This window comes from Lynx rufus, unplaced genomic scaffold, assembly GCF_022079265.1.
Source record: "Lynx rufus isolate CCGP_SWC_20201006 ecotype Redwood Valley unplaced genomic scaffold, mLynRuf1.p SCAF_3, whole genome shotgun sequence".
Classification (NCBI taxonomy): Eukaryota; Metazoa; Chordata; class Mammalia; order Carnivora; family Felidae; genus Lynx; species Lynx rufus.
This window is the reverse complement of record NW_025814845.1, coordinates 103,375,208-103,391,166: the sequence shown is the minus strand read 5'-3', so window position 1 is coordinate 103,391,166 and position 15,959 is coordinate 103,375,208. Positions and strand designations below refer to the sequence as shown.

Below are 15,959 nucleotides of genomic sequence, written 5' to 3'. Positions count from 1 at the left end.
CTAAAATGGACAAAAATAATCCTTATTGTTGAATTTTCAACAGAGGAAGTAATTTTTGGGGTTGGAGTAGGAAAGATTGAGGAAGGTTTTCTAGAAATTCTGAACTGATAACTTAGATGGAGCCAAATTACTCACGATGCTAAGAATACAACTGTAGTAGGATTCACAACTTGTGCATTGAGGCTTCTGTCTTTTTAGAAATTCTGTGCTGCCCCTCTGTAACACCACTACTAATACAACTAATTTACATTACTAGTTATTGAATGCTGGACACTCTGGTGGGCGTTTTACAAGCATTATCTTTATTCATTACCACAAGCCTGAAAGATAAGTAAATACGAGTAATCTCATTTTGCAGATGGAGAAATTGAAGGTCAGCAAGGTTAAATGACTTTCCAAAAGCTATAGTTAAATCAAATACTATCAAATTCCTGATTGTTTTCATTATACATTATTGTTGCACCTTTTCTTCATCTATACTTCAAGGATATTATTTTAATAGGCAAAGCTTGTATGTTAAACCTTGACTCATTCACACTTGCTTTATGTCACTATCAAGCAATTCAATTCTTCAAATATAAAGCCATTAGTATATACATGATGGGCACCTATTTGAAAACACAATATCTAAATGTATTTTTTTATAAAAACTTCTTTCGAAATATTATTCTGCAAGATATTTACCAAATTAAAGAAAAACAAAACTATGTCCTGGTTTTATCTATTTCGCTGGTACTTTAAATTGTGTTTATAAACCCTGCAAAGCAACCCAATGTAATATATATGGCCTAACAATGTATAGTGTGCAAATGACAGCAGAGAATTTTTCTCTCCTCAGACTTATTAAAAGCATAATATTTACACACATTGAAGGTGCACCAACCACTGATCAGTTAGTAGATAGATGATAGAAGATAGCCAGCTAGCTAGCTGGATAATTAGAGACAGAAACTTATAGAGATATATGTATATTTGTACATCATACCCTGTTAAAATGCCAAAGACTAGTGAAACATATTTGCTGCTGTATGTTTTATTATGCTTCTAAAATGTCAAGGTAAATGGTGGTTCAGTTCTGTTGTGATTTTCCAGAGAAGTCAGGTATTATGCCTTCTACCTGACTAGTAGAAATACATGGCATTTTAATTTCAATCTTAACACATTGCTCTTGCTGCCCTCAAATATGGATCAAATTTCAGTAATAATGATAATGATTTTAAAAGATCATAAAAATGATGAAGATACACCAAAAAAAAAAAAAGATGACGATAAAATAAAAGAATCAACAACCATTGTTGACATATTTAGGACATCAAATGGTCCAGGCCTTATGCCTTAGACTTGAGAACACTCTTATTTGAAGACATTATATGGTTTTTGCTCTTGTACAAGACATTTAGCAGATTGAGAGCTTAAACTCTGGAAATAACTGTGTAGGCTTACCACCTGACTCTATGACAAATCTGGGTCATCTTAGAAAACTGACTTACCTTCTCTCTCCTTCAGCTTCGCTATCTGTATAAACTGGAAAATATTTACCCCAACCTCATGGGTCTCTTGTGAAAAGTAAGTAAAATAAATACAGGTAAAGTCCTGAGAACAGTGTAGGCCAATAGTAAGTACTTACAGCATTTGCTATGATTATGGAAAACCATTTAAAAATGACAAAACACACTGCTTTCTACTATACTTGACATGACTAAAGCCTTAGTGAAAAAGCCAAACATTGTCATACCTGTGTATCCAGTTTTGCAAACACAGTTGAAGCTTCCTGGAACATTTTGGCAGACAGCACCGTTCTTGCAGGGACCAGGCAGGCACTCATTGACATCTCTCTCACAGGCCCTGCCAGTGAAGCCATCTGGGCAGCTGCAGGAAAATCCTCCCACTAAATTGTGACAGGTCCCACCATTGTGGCAAGGGGATGGAAGGCATTCATCTATATCTATTTCACACCAGCTACCAGCATAACCTGGCAGACACTTGCATAAGAAAGGCCGCAGAGGTTCGTTTGCCACAATGATGACTGGGAGACTCTCGTGGCTCTTTAATACAGAGCTCACAGCCAGTCTTCTTATACAGCTCCCTCCATTCTGACATGGGCCGTGAACACATGAGTCATGATCCACAGATTCTACCTTTACTCCACTCTGCCGGAGAAGGATCTCTTTGATGCTTTCAAAGAAGGTGGCTACACCACTGGGATTCACATACTGATTATTGTTTCGTTTCACAGCTGCTAAAAGAAACGTTCTATTGTTCTCCTCATATGCACCATAAAGTTGCACAGCAGTCCCTAAGCCTGTCAGTTGGGAACTGGCAATGCGTAGAAAATGAAGGTAGTGGTTAGTCAAGAAGTCCTTTACTGTTGGAATGCTGAGACGCAGTAGGATGCTGTTATCCACAGTAGCATTAGAAAATCCAGCAAAGAAAACTCGGATATTGCTCGTGACTGTGCTGTGAACTCCATCACTGCTAAGGACAGTGAGATCAAATGTGCCATCTGTTGACCTTGGCTGTGAATTCAGATCACAAGTACCCCTTGGAATACTGAACAGGCTTGTAACTCCTGAAGTAAGGGAGCAGTGGAAGGTATCTAACACATCCGGATCCTGCGGCTTCACAGAGCCTAATATCCCACCAGGAAATAAATTGCCATAATAATTAACAAATATCTCCACAGTCCGAGACTGTGAAGGATTGTCATTTTGGTCTATAACTGTGATATGCACGGTTCCTGTGGAAGACATTTGAGGAACACCAGAATCCCTAGTAATCACAGACAGGTAGAAGTCTGCAATCTGTTCTCTGTCAATCTCTCTGGTTGTGCTCAGAACTCCAGCAGTGTTCAGACTAAAATAATTGGTGGCAGGACCTGTGCTCAGCAAGTAATAGGTAAAAGGGCCTTGATTTGGAGGGAGATCAGGATCAGTGGACTGAAGGGTCATCACCAGAGTTCCTGGGCGTTTGTTTTCCATAACTTCACCTTCACTGATGGTCAACATAGGTCCATTATCATTTATATCTTCTAGGGTAACTAACAGGGAGGCACTTCCTGTAGCGGAGGGGGTCCCTGAATCTATAGCCAACACCGTGAGATTATAGACAGGTAGGGTTTCTCTGTCTAGTTCTGCTGTGACAGTGATCTGTCCCGTCTGTGGATTAATGGAAAAGGCACCATTTTCGTTCCCTGATCCAATGAAGTAAGAAAACCTGCTCCAGCTGGGGACAGAGTCTGAGTCAAAGGCACTGACAAATGTCACATGGGTTCCAGTTGGGACCCCTTCACTGATCTGAACACTGTAGATGTTTAAACTAAAAATGGGTGGGTCATTGGCATCAAGTACAGTGACGTTTACAGTGACCTCGTCTATATCGGCACCTCGAATGCTGCCGGAATTCTTGGCCAGTACCTTCAAAGATACCCTCTCTTCTTTTTCCCTATCGAGAAGGCCAGAAACATAAATCTGCCCAGTCTTCTTATTGATCTGGAAACCCTTCTTCCTACTGTTACCAAAAATCAAATAGTGTACCTCCCCATCGGTGCCCAAATCACGGTCGCTGGCAAACACTTCTCCAACAATTGTGCCTTTGGGAGCTGCTTCTGAGATTTCAAAATAGTAAAGTTTGGAAACAAAGCGAGGCACGTACTCATTTGTCCCTTTTAATTGTATATTAACAGTGGCAAAACTGCACCTTTCTTCATCAGGGACATTGAAGGCTTTCACAGTCAGATGGTAGCTCTGCTTAGTTTCAAAATCCAAGAAGCCTTGAGTGGTGATGACTCCTGTGTTAGGGTCAATGACAAAGAGGTCACTGTCAGATGACTGGACGGTGTATGCAATCACAGCATTGGTTCCGGAATCAGCGTCTGTAGCATTTAGGTGGATGACCGTTGTTCCACTTGGGGCATTTTCCAAAACAGTAGGGAAATATTCATCAGGGAAGAATACTGGAGAATTGTCATTCACATCGATCACATTTACAGTCACGCTGCAGTAACCAGTTCTTGCAACCCATCCTCCATCTGTTGCAGTAATAGTCATCTCATGTTTCTGGCATAGCTCATAATCAAGAGCTTTGGCTAGTGTTAATATACCTGTGGAGGAATTGATTGCAAAAATGCCTTCTTCGTTTCCTGAAGAAATACTGTACCTAATTAAGCCATTCATCGCTGCATCTCTGTCTCTTGCAGAAACGGTTCTGACAATGGCCCCGATACTATGGCTTTCAGGGATGGTTGCACTCATGTGACTTTGAGAGAATTCGGGTGTATGGTAGTTTTCCTCAGTGACAATTATTTGAACAGTTGCTTGGGATGAAAGCGGAGGGTTTCCTTTATCTCTCGCGGTGACAGTAATCACAAAGTTTTGATTTAAGTCAGAGATCAGGGAAGATGCTACTGAAATCCACCCTGTACTGTTGTCCAACTTGAATTTTCCGAAATGATTTTCATTAGAAATCAGATACTCCACTTCAGAATTCAGTCCAAAATCTCTATCATCTACTGCTGTAACTTTGATTAACTTCGTACCAACTTTAACATTTTTGGTGACCGGAGTAAAATATTTACCTTTAAGAAACTGTGGTGCATTGTCATTACTGTCCACTGTGTTGATGGTGACTGTTGTCTCACTGAGTAATGAAGGATTACCTCGATCTGAAGATGTCACTATAAAACTGTGTCTGTTGATGTTCACATTACTGGTGCCACTGACATTTTGGTATTTTAAGACCTGTTTATTGAAAATCTCTCCTGTGGTGGCGTTAATCCTGAAATACTCTGACTGAGATTTTATAAAATAAAAAACTTGCCCATTTGATCCCTCATCAGGATCTGTTGCAGATACCTGAGTCACTTTGGAGCCAATTTCAGTAAGTTCAGGACAATCTAAATAGTAAGAGGGTCTGCTAAATCTTGGAGCATTGTCATTGACATCTGTCACAAATATTGTGACATCTGTACTTACAGTCCACCCAGAATCATGTGCAGAAACTCGGATTCTGTAACGGTCCGTATCTTCTCTATTTAAAGGTCTGCTAATTACAATATCCCCTGTGCTGGGATTAATTGTAAATGGAAGACTTGTGTCTGTTATAGAATATCTACTGATTGCATTTACACCAATGTCTTCATCAGAAGTTGTGACACGTGTAACTGTGTATCCTAAAGGGGAATTTTCAGGAACATAGGCACTAAATATTTGAGAGAACCTTGGGGCATTGTCATTTTCATCTAAAATGTTAATGATGACTTTTACTGAGGTACTCTGAGAAGGGGAGCCTTTGTCCGAGGACTTTATGGTGAGCACATACTGCGATATTTTTTCCCTGTCTAACGACCGAATGCTTCTAATTTCGCCAGTGGCGTGATTAATAGTGAAACTATGTTCTTTGTTGCCATTAACAATTTCATAATCTAACTGTCCATTGGGTCCACTATCCTTATCCATTGCTGAAACAGTAAGAATTTTTCGAGGGGAGAGATTTTCCAATATTTCAGATACAAATGGATCTTCCTTAAAAACTGGGGAGTTATCATTGACATCTAATACTGTTAAGTCAAGTTTCTCATAAGAGGATAGAGGAGGGAAGCCTCCATCTCTGGCCTCTATCCATATAACATATTTTTGTATCTTTTCAAAATCTAGAGGTTGACTAATGGACACTTGCCCTGTTAACTGATCGATTTGGAATGTACTGCCGAGATTCCCACTTGCAATATAATAGGACAAAGGTTCTCCTCTCAAGGAGGACCCAGTAACGGTGGTGACAAGAGTGCCGACTGGCTGGTTTTCAGGGAACATGAAAGTCTGTTCCTTGGCTCTGACTTTAGGGAAATCTGCCTTGTTCACAAACCTAACAGTCACTGTGGTAGAATCTGTCTTTGGAAATGAGCCACCGTCTTTTACATGTACAGAAAATGTCACTTCTGAAGCCCCATTTAGTGGTCCAGCTGCCATAATAGCTCCCCTCAGTGGGTCAATGTGAAATTTTTCAGAGTTTCTGCCCGAAAGAGAATAATGCAGCTCAGAATTGGGTCCAATATCAGCATCTGTGACTGTAACCGCAAAGACGAAGGAACCTATAAAAGATGGAGCGTACAGTTATAATCACATGGAACCCAAACAAAACATTTGATAGTGGATTAATGTATACAAAGTATTATATTGCTCCCTAGTATAACTTAATTTTCTCATGATTACTGGGAAGAACAGTAACTCCTATATTATCTCTGAAGTTCCCAAGTCAAATCTACTTAATGGTAGTCTTTAGGGGCTGACCTGCCATTTTCTAACTAAAACCCATATGGTCTACTAGATTTAATACTTTTCAGTATGCCTTTGAGAAAAGTACAGTGAAGAGCAATGGCTAATCATTCAAAATTATAGTTCCTAGGAGAAAAATTGTACATAAGACAACTTTCAACAAACATGATACTATGTGAGTTCTGCTAAGAGCTACGTTTCTGCCCAATGAAAAAAGATAATTGCTCTCTTAGGTCTTAAAGTATCTTTGAATTACCATACATGTAATCAAGTCAACAATATTTTTAATACATTTTTTAAAATTACTGTGATTCTTTAATTCACCATTTTTTGGCAAAATGCTTTTATCTGTGATCTATTATCACATGGAGACAAAATATATATACATATATGAATACATATATTCATAAATCAATTAGAACAATTATAAAGTAGTATGAAATAAGAACTGAGGAAGAATGGAGTCAATTTGGATTCCAAAAGTTAGTGCTTGGGATGAATGCCAATGAAACAGATTGTAGCAGAAATACGCAGGAAAACTGCCATAAGGACATGTTTTTGATGTACTCATTCAAAAAACCTTTTCCAAACCTGTATTCATACCCTACAGTAAAGTTTGTGACAAAAGCGAAGTCTTTTATTAAGGCCAGTGATTCTTATTAATTACAATAAGTCTAATGAGGAAAAGATGCTTAAGCATTACATACTCCCTTTTTATAGGGGATTCTATATTGCATCACCACACATTGGATGTAATTAGAATCACGCCTGCCGGCATCATTTCAGCTACAGGCCTTCATCAGGGATATATGACTTTGATATTGACATTTCCTTTTGATAAAAGATTGGCACAGAAATTTATGCATTTTATACTTTGAATTGCTATCAATTTGACATTCTCAAGTGAATAGGAGATCAAACACCACTGAGAGAAGAGATCCTGGATCCATTTGCTTTTTCTTCTAATTAAAAGTATTTTAAAGCAAAGCAGATCAAATTAATTTGGGCCTATATTTGTATATTTTCCTGTTTGGAAACACATCTCAAAGATTACAAATGGCAGATTATTTGTGCAGTTTTTTAGAGAGCTTGCCATTTTTTACAAACAAGCAAATGAAACCAAAGTAAATTTAAATGAAAGAAGATAAATGCATATAGTGTCATATGAAAGTGGTCACTAATGTCTTCATAAACTTACTAACAGAAAATCTTCATCCATCAAAACTGGAATAAAATATTAACAATAATAATTCATTAGAATTATTCACTCATTAAATATTTTTGAAAACCTACCTATGAAGGATTAAAACAAAATCTTTATTTTCTACCCACAAATATAGTAGAATGCTTTCTACCTCTCAGATGTTTCAGGAAATAGCATATGGCAAAAAGAAAGGAAGAAAGAAAGAAAGAGAGAAAGGAAGAAAAAGAAACAACATCTCTCCTCTCAGGGAATTTACAAACAAATTACATACATCTCTGGGCAGAACCCTTCTTGACTATGAAGTGACTCTTTTAATCATTTGAAAATATTCAAATTATATTAAGAAACAGTACCAGGAAAGATGTAGCAACTATAAAATCTTAAACACAATCGGTCTAAAATTAAAAAAAAAATCATTTATGAAGATTCAACATTCCTTCAGTTTCGTTAGTCAAAACAAGTTGAATTTAGAGGATCTATGAAGCTAAGCTGTATCAGAAATATTCATATAAAAGTAACAAAAATATGTTTATAGAAAACGTCCAATGTATAGATTGCATTTATCCATGACACCTCAGAGTTGGCTTGATTACCTGGAGGAGTAGGAGACGGGATGTGTGTGACATATGGGTGATGTTGAAATCTTGGTGGGTTGTCATTGACATCAGTCACAGTGACAAGCACACTGGCAGAACTGGAAAGAGGCTCCGGGGATCCAGCATCACTGGAGACCACAACTAAAGTGTAATTCTCTTTTGTTTCCCTGTCTAGTAATGCACTTGTGATGATTTGTCCTGTGGATGGGTTGATGGTGAACTGAGAGTTTCCACCAATGATTCTATAACTAAAGAGAACAGAGATGGGCATATTTTTTCTGGTGTTCATACTGCAGCATCTATTCACTACAATTCAAAAACTGAGGCAGAAATGTTAAAACAAATCATTAGAAGTACAATCATACAACAATTAAAGAATATGGCTAGAAGATAAATATTTCAAATTTTATGTATCACATTGACAATCTTTACTGTGAGATGTCCAGTGAGCTCAAGCAGGTCCTCACAAGATATCTGGATTTTTTGGATCATGCAAGTCCCCAAAATATACCCAGAAGACTATTGTGTTATAAATAAGTGAACCTTAAGGCATAAATCAGGGCCTCGCTCTAATATTGCGGTTAGTGGCCAGGATCACAAATGAACATCTGTTAAATGAATCTAAAAATTACTTTTCTGCTGTGTACCATAATAAACCAGAGAAGATCAGTTGAAGATCTTATTTTTTAAAGACAAAAAACACTGTATTTGACATCCGCCGCCTACCCAGAACAACTAAAGAACTGATTATTTATACAGAGACATTCCTGCTTACTAATTCTCTCATTTGTCATTCCTCATATGGCTATGCTTTTCTTTCTTGTTGTCAGGAGAGGTATGACATTTTCATGGATATTCTGATGCTAACCAGATTGGTTAATAGGCAGGAGTTTCCTCTGAGAACACCTTCTCTCTTCTTTATGAAGAGAAAGCTATCTGTATATTCCTCAGAGATCAACTAGAAAAGAAGTAGCTAAGCTTGAAGGTTCAGAAACTGTCTATGGTCCATTGTTTTTAGAGTTGGAGGGTGGCAAGGAAATGGATGTCTTTAAAAGTCTTCTCCTTTAGACTAACAAAGAAATGGCCTTGTTAGAATTAAATGCATGTTTCTATAGTTTGGTTTGTGCCCATGAAAACAAAGCAACAGCAAGTATATCTAACAGTAGAAAAAGGCCTACATTGCAGTAAGTGGAATGGGCATTCCTCCTATTGAGCTCACAGTTCAAAACTAACATTCAGCAATTTTATCCTTTTTAGAGAAATAATGAACTACTCGGGAGCTGATATTTTTAAAAAGGAGAAGTCCTATCGAATGATAACAAAATAGAAAAAAAAAGGTACAGGGGGCGTTTGGCTGAGAAATGACTTCAGTATTTACAAAGTACTTGATATCACTCAGACTTTCAATACATTTTGGCATATTCACATGCCAGGATTAGCAGTAAATGAGAATAGCATTTCCTGGACCAGAAGTGACTCTTTATGAAGTATAATTACTGCCTTTATACAGTAGATATCTATTCCCTTTATCAAAATAAAAATATCACAGGTTTATAAGTGAATTCTTAAAGTTATAAAATCAGGACTTATGAAATAATCAAATTATTTTACCCTTTCAATAAATTCTGTAAGAACCTGAATTATGCGAATTGTGTCATCTTATTCTGAGAAACCTTGTGTCTATCAGTAGATGTAGAAACTATCAAACAGGGAAAAAGAGCAATTCATAACTCATAGCACCACAAACTTTTTTACAGCTTTGTGACAGCAAAGTTCAGGGATTGATTAAATATTACCTCAATTATTCACAAATACAAATAAAGTTAAAATGATGAGAAATGCATGAAAATTTAGATTTGGATATTTGTCTATGACCAGACTGTGATGTATTAGGAAGAGCAACATGTTGAAAGGCAAATGATGTGAGTTCTGAAGTAGGCTCTAGGCTCTGAGCTATTTGTTAGCACAGAGCACGACGCGGGTCTCGAACTCACAAACCACGATTCCATGACCTGAGCTGAAGTCGAATGCTCAACCGACTGAGCCACCCAGGAGCCTCTCTATTTAAAAGTAATTAATATCTTTACTATTTTTAAACATTAAAAATAAACTGTCACACTAGTATGTGATTTTTTTTCCTAGACTTTACCTAATTCTGAAGTGTATCAAAAGTCTATTTAAATTTTTTAATGTTTATTTATTTTTGAGAGACAGAGAGAGAGACAGAGATTGGGAGGGGCAGAGAAGAGAGGGGACACAGAATCCAAAGCAGGCTCCAGGCTCTGATCTGTCAGCACAGGGCTCGATGCGTGACCTGTGAGATCATGACCCGAGTTGAAGTTGGATGCTTAACTTACTGAGCCACCCAGGAGCCCTCCAAAAAGTCTATTTTACATATGAAGTATTCTGTAAATGCCTCATAATATCTACAATATCAGTTTTATCTGATATATACTTGTAAGTTAAAAAACACACACATATAGAAGGGACACAAGTGGCTCTATAAGTGGATAGACGTTCAAGATAATATGCCCAGGTTTGCCTTTCCTCTACCACTTGAATCCTGGTTTAGTTCTCATCCCTTCGTGAAGATCTTTCCTCCTTCTCGGTCCAAAATTTCTTTTATGGATATTAACTTTATCACATTGGGTTTTGTGCTGTCCTTTCACACCTGAACATCTATGCTGGGGTTTAAAGCTCTGCAGCATCTTACCGTGTCCTTATTGTGTACTGAGCACAGGCTACAAGGCACTTTATATATGCTCTCGTTTAGGTTGGAAACAATCCTGACATTTTGGTTTTGTTTTGGATTTTTTATAGATAATGAATCTGAATCTAAGAGAGACCAATACACTTGCACAACAAAGCACACTATCTACAACAGGTCAATCTACACTTTGAATTTGAAAATCTAGTCTTTAGGACTCAACACCCACTTGTTCTATCATACTACAGTATAAAGAAGGTAAAACTCAGCTGGAGTGAAGGCAAGAAATGCTGCACCTGCTTGCTAAGACTAAAAGGAACTAGTGCTCAAGGTGTGTATCAATGTAGAATTGGTTTCCATTGATTTGGCTCGGTGCAAATCAACAAATATTTATTTGCAGATTCAAGAATAAGAAATTACTGTTTCAAATTATGGGCATAGACTGACATCATTGTTACCTAAAATCTAAATCACTTTTGCACTTTTAAAGGTAAAATATCACAATTTGATTTTTTAATCTTTTTTTTTTTTTTGCCTCTTCCTGACATCTACTAGGAGCATAAAGCACTGTGTTTTATGTTGCGAGAATACAATAATTCAGTTTCTGTATTAAATTGTGTGCACTTTGAAACACAATTCACTTGGACATGAATTTTTATCTCACTTCTAACACTTCAATTCATAAAATTCCTTCTTTCTAAGCCTTTTCTCTCCATTTATAAAGTGTTGATCACATATACGTTCCTTTCACTTAGTACTTTGGAGCATTAAATGTTATTTCATATGAAATGCACTTGGTATTGTAATTGGTACATGATGAGAATTAAAAGTTCAGTTTTACACACATAACAGAGTATATACACATATTCAATTATAATATAATAGTCTATCATATATAATCTATTATAATCCATCTACATGTTTAGTCAAATGGATAGGTGGACTAATTGATAGACACTTGGAGAAGTAGGTGAAAATCCTGTCCTCAAGCTTACATCCTGAATGGAAGAAAGAGAGAAATACAAAACAAGGCAGTATATTCAAGTAGAAGTATTGCTCTAGTTATCCGAAAGACAGAGACCACTTTTGACTGGAGTGATTGATTAAAGGAAAGCTTTCTGTGAAGAAGGCTAAAGTTAAGCTAAGCTTTAAAGGAGCTACCCATCTTGCAATAGTGGTGAAAAGGGAGAAAGGTGGTCTAGGTCAGGAGTCAGCAAATTTTTTTCCTTAAAAGGCCATTGCTAGTCAATATGCCTCTGCAGGCCATAAGAGCTCTGTTGCAATACTCAGCTTGCTGTTGCAGGACAAAAGCAGCCGCAGACAATACATACATGAATGGGCATGGCTATATCCCAATACAACTTTACTTACAAATGCAGGTTTAGCCTACAGATTGCCATTTGCAGAACCTGGATCTAGGATACAGAAGAACTCGAACAAAGCCATAAAGCTTGGGAAAGCACAGATCCTTTTCCCAGGGGCAGAAAGTGATCCAGTGAGGCTGAAAGTTTGGCTATATGTTGAGGGTTTGTGCAGAATAAGCTCGGGAAGACGCTGGGGTCATTTATGGAGTGACTGGAATATGGAGCCTGGGCATTATGCCACATGCAAACTGGAAGTTGAAGGATTTTGAGGAAGGGAGTATCACTGTTAAAGCTGAGCCACTGAACGCCCAAGCTGGTTCATATTACTGCCGTTGCTCTTTCATTCACTGACTCAGGCTTTGCTTCATCCAGACTACTTCCTACAGTACTGAGAGATCAATCATCATAAAATGTAAACTAGTCGTGTGATTGCCCAGCTCAAACACTTCAGTTGTTTCTCCCATTAGACACAGAAAGGTGTGTGACTTTTTTCATATGATATACAAAGCCCATTCCTAATCCACACTGACCATAATGAATCGCTTTGCTTCTCTGATAACATGCTTCTGCAGAGCCCTTTGCCTTTGTGGCTGTTGTTGTCTTTGCCTAGAAGGTCTGTCATCCCTTATTTTGTGATAAGCTACTTCTCAGTCTTTCAGAAATCATCAAGTACTTGAAGCTTCTACTGATTTCTTCGAACAGCATCAAGTATGCTATTCTTTCCACCCATTCTGTGCTTAAACTATACTTGTTGCAAAGTACTATAATTTCAAGATTACAAAATTATCTCCTATACTGAACTGTTCTCCTTGCGGTGGCTGGAGGTCCTAACTCCTTGGAACTTAAAGTGCCCAGGACATAGTGAGGGCTTCAAAATTATACAGTACAGGGTAGTATAGAGATTAGAAACCAGAGTCAGGGAAGAAAGTTAATTTTTATTATAATAGTCCAGGCATGATGTAATTGTGGATTGAACTAGAATCTTGGCAGGAAAAATGCACAGAAGAGAATGGGTGCCAGAGGCCTTAGTAAGGAAGAAACATGAGAACTTGTCCACTGACTGAGTATAGGGGGAGAGGGTGACCCCTGGCTATCCAACATCGATGAAAAAAAGCAAGACAACACCATTAAGAGAAAGCAGAATGCCAAGATGAGAAACAGGAAAGTTAGGAGCTTCTGATATGCTGTGCTCCTGCTGCCAGCAGATCCTCCAGGTAGAGATGTCACCTGCAGAGTTAGAAATACAGGAAGGGTATCTCTGGGATGGAGTCGGAATCAATACTACAGATTTAGAGGCATCTGCATAGTTTTCTGGGTGGTTGCAGCTGTGAAAATGAAATATTCTCCCTCTCCTTCTCTCTCTAGTTCACGCTCTCTCACTTTTCTTGCTCTCTCACACTTTTGCTCTCACACACACACCAAAAAAAGAAAAAAAAAAGGACTGAGAAAAATATGATGGGCAATATCTAAATTACTTTGCAAAGAGAGAAAGAGGAGATTAGAAGGTAAATTAGAAAGTGTGGTCAGAGATGCAGAGTGAGAAATAAGAGATAACATTTCCATAGACACTGACGAGAAAAAAAAAAGGTTAAAAAGAAAGGATGATCTGTGGTGCAAATATTGCAAAAGGTACAGGAAAATAAAGACTCAGAAAAAGTCACTGAACTTGGTAAATTTCAGCAGAATCTTTGGATAGATTATTTTTTTATAGATCAATGGAGGAGACAAACCACTTGGAAGATTTTTGGGAAAAAATGGCTGGAGAAAACTGTGAGATAATGACCCAGTCTGGGTCAAAAGTGTGATATAAAAAAAAAAGTGAGTGCAAACCAGCAGTTCTAAGAATATTGGAATCATTCATTCAATGCATTTATTTAGGTGTCAGTCACGACTATGGTGCAAATGTTGTGAAAGGAAGACTATACTAGGAATAAAATAGATATAAGAAGATTAACAAGAAAAAAACATTAATTTAACGAGTTTTGGGTCCTGATAATTGTATGAGAGACATTTATGCATATTAACTGATGACATATATACTACTTGGCACATAGTAGGTGATCAATATATATTTAACTCTCACAAATTATAAAATAACAATTCTTATCTCCACTTTTACTGATGGATACACTGAGCCTTAGAGACACGAACATGACTTTTCTAAGTCATGGTAGGTAAATAAAAAAACCAGCATTCAATACCAGATATTCTGAGGGTTTCCATAGGGATAAATACATGATTCGGGGAAGAGGGATGATTTGAAGATTTAAGAGAGAAATGCAAAAACTGTTAAATTAAAGATGTGGAGGAAGTTAAATGGGATGGCATGAAGAGCACAGAGTAAGGGACTTGCCTTTGAATGTTGACCCTGTCAATACAATTTTGTAAGTTTCCCCACTGCTATGACATAAAATTAGAAATAAGGTTTAAATGGAGATTTGGTCCAGTTGGGATAAAAAGGGATACATTTCCTTAAAAGCTAACTTTGGAATGAGTGTCGGTCTGGGAAGCAAATATGTAAACTAGACAAAGACTAGGAATTAATGCAGTCTAGTTTACCAGAGGGGAAATATTAAAAGTGAAATAAAGGGTATAACTCACCATCCATACAAATCTATAGTTTTATCAAATGGGTAGAATGAAAAATATAAATAAGTATTGGTTGGGCGATTGCTGTGTGTAAGATTATGGTAGACTATAAGGGAAAAGTAACAATATATGACACATAACAGGTTGTGCTATTAGAGAGCCCACAAGTAGTTGGGTAAATGACTTACACTGTAATATTTAAATAAGCAACATAAAATTAATATAAAATAGCTCTGCTAACCAGGAGAATGGGTTTGCCCCAGATTCTATGCATAGCAAGGAGCAATTAACACCTAATATAAAAGTGTATTATATTCCATTAAAAAGATATGAAGCCAGAGTAAATAAGGTTTAGGTTGGCATCACTACTTATTTTACCTATGAAAGTATTTTAAATTTAAGCTGTAATAATTGTCTGTCCTAAGTTAATTTAAAAGTGAATTTAATAATTTTACAAAATAAAAATAGCTTCAATTTTTATATTATCTGACTTATGACAGTCAATGTAGTCATTTAAAGATTTTTGCATATGCATTTTATAGATTTCAGGGCATGTAAAAGTATAAAGTTAATTCTCTCATATTAAAGGAGGAAAAATATTCAACCAGTCAACCAAACAACCAAAAATCAAAACAATCATTTCAAAGCTACCAATACAACTGTGTAAAACACTCTGGAAATATTGACAGGATTTCCTAGACCAACTTTCCATTGATCACCATTGCCCACAAATGTAAGATCACATGTAGCAGTGAAACTTTGACATACGCTAGAAGAAAATAGCATACCATCATAGCATTTTATTCCAGCACTCATTGATTTTGTAAGCACACAGCTTCACAATTGTTGCAGCAATTGAAACATCTCAGATGGGAATAGTTATGCTACTGATTTGTCATACTCTATATTTTATCTTTAGAGAAGGACTCCTTGGCATGGCAGATAAATATTTATTAGACTATAACACTACAATGGATAGGACATCTCTTCCAAAATTGTCACAAACTTACTGAGCACTAACAGATGGCAAGAAAAGGGAAAAGTGCTTTGCATATATTGGGACAGTATGGGTTGATGGATATTGAGTAATTTTTGTTCTAACATTATTCTAAGCAGTTCACTTAGAACTGTTAAAGTATTTTATTTGTCCTCACAACAATTCCATAAAGTCACTTTTATTATGTAGTATACCTATTACATTGATAAGAAAAAAACTGATGCCCAGAAATG

At 37.0% G+C, this 15,959-nt stretch overlaps 1 protein-coding gene across 2 annotated transcripts in view; it reads right to left on the bottom strand.

Moving 5' to 3' along the window:
- FAT4 (FAT atypical cadherin 4) overlaps window positions 1-15,959 on the bottom strand; it is a 173,051-nt gene that overhangs the window by 33,880 nt on the left and 123,212 nt on the right. Inside the window, exons 8-9 of one of the 2 annotated variants that reach the window (XM_047092173.1) lie at window positions 8,067-8,317; window positions 1,736-6,085 (exon numbers count right to left, since the gene is read on the bottom strand). In XM_047092173.1, coding sequence (XP_046948129.1) covers window positions 1,736-6,085; window positions 8,067-8,317 — 4,601 coding nt within the window. The remainder of the gene's footprint in view (window positions 1-1,735; window positions 6,086-8,066; window positions 8,318-15,959) is intronic. The other variant, XM_047092174.1, reaches the window with a different exon arrangement.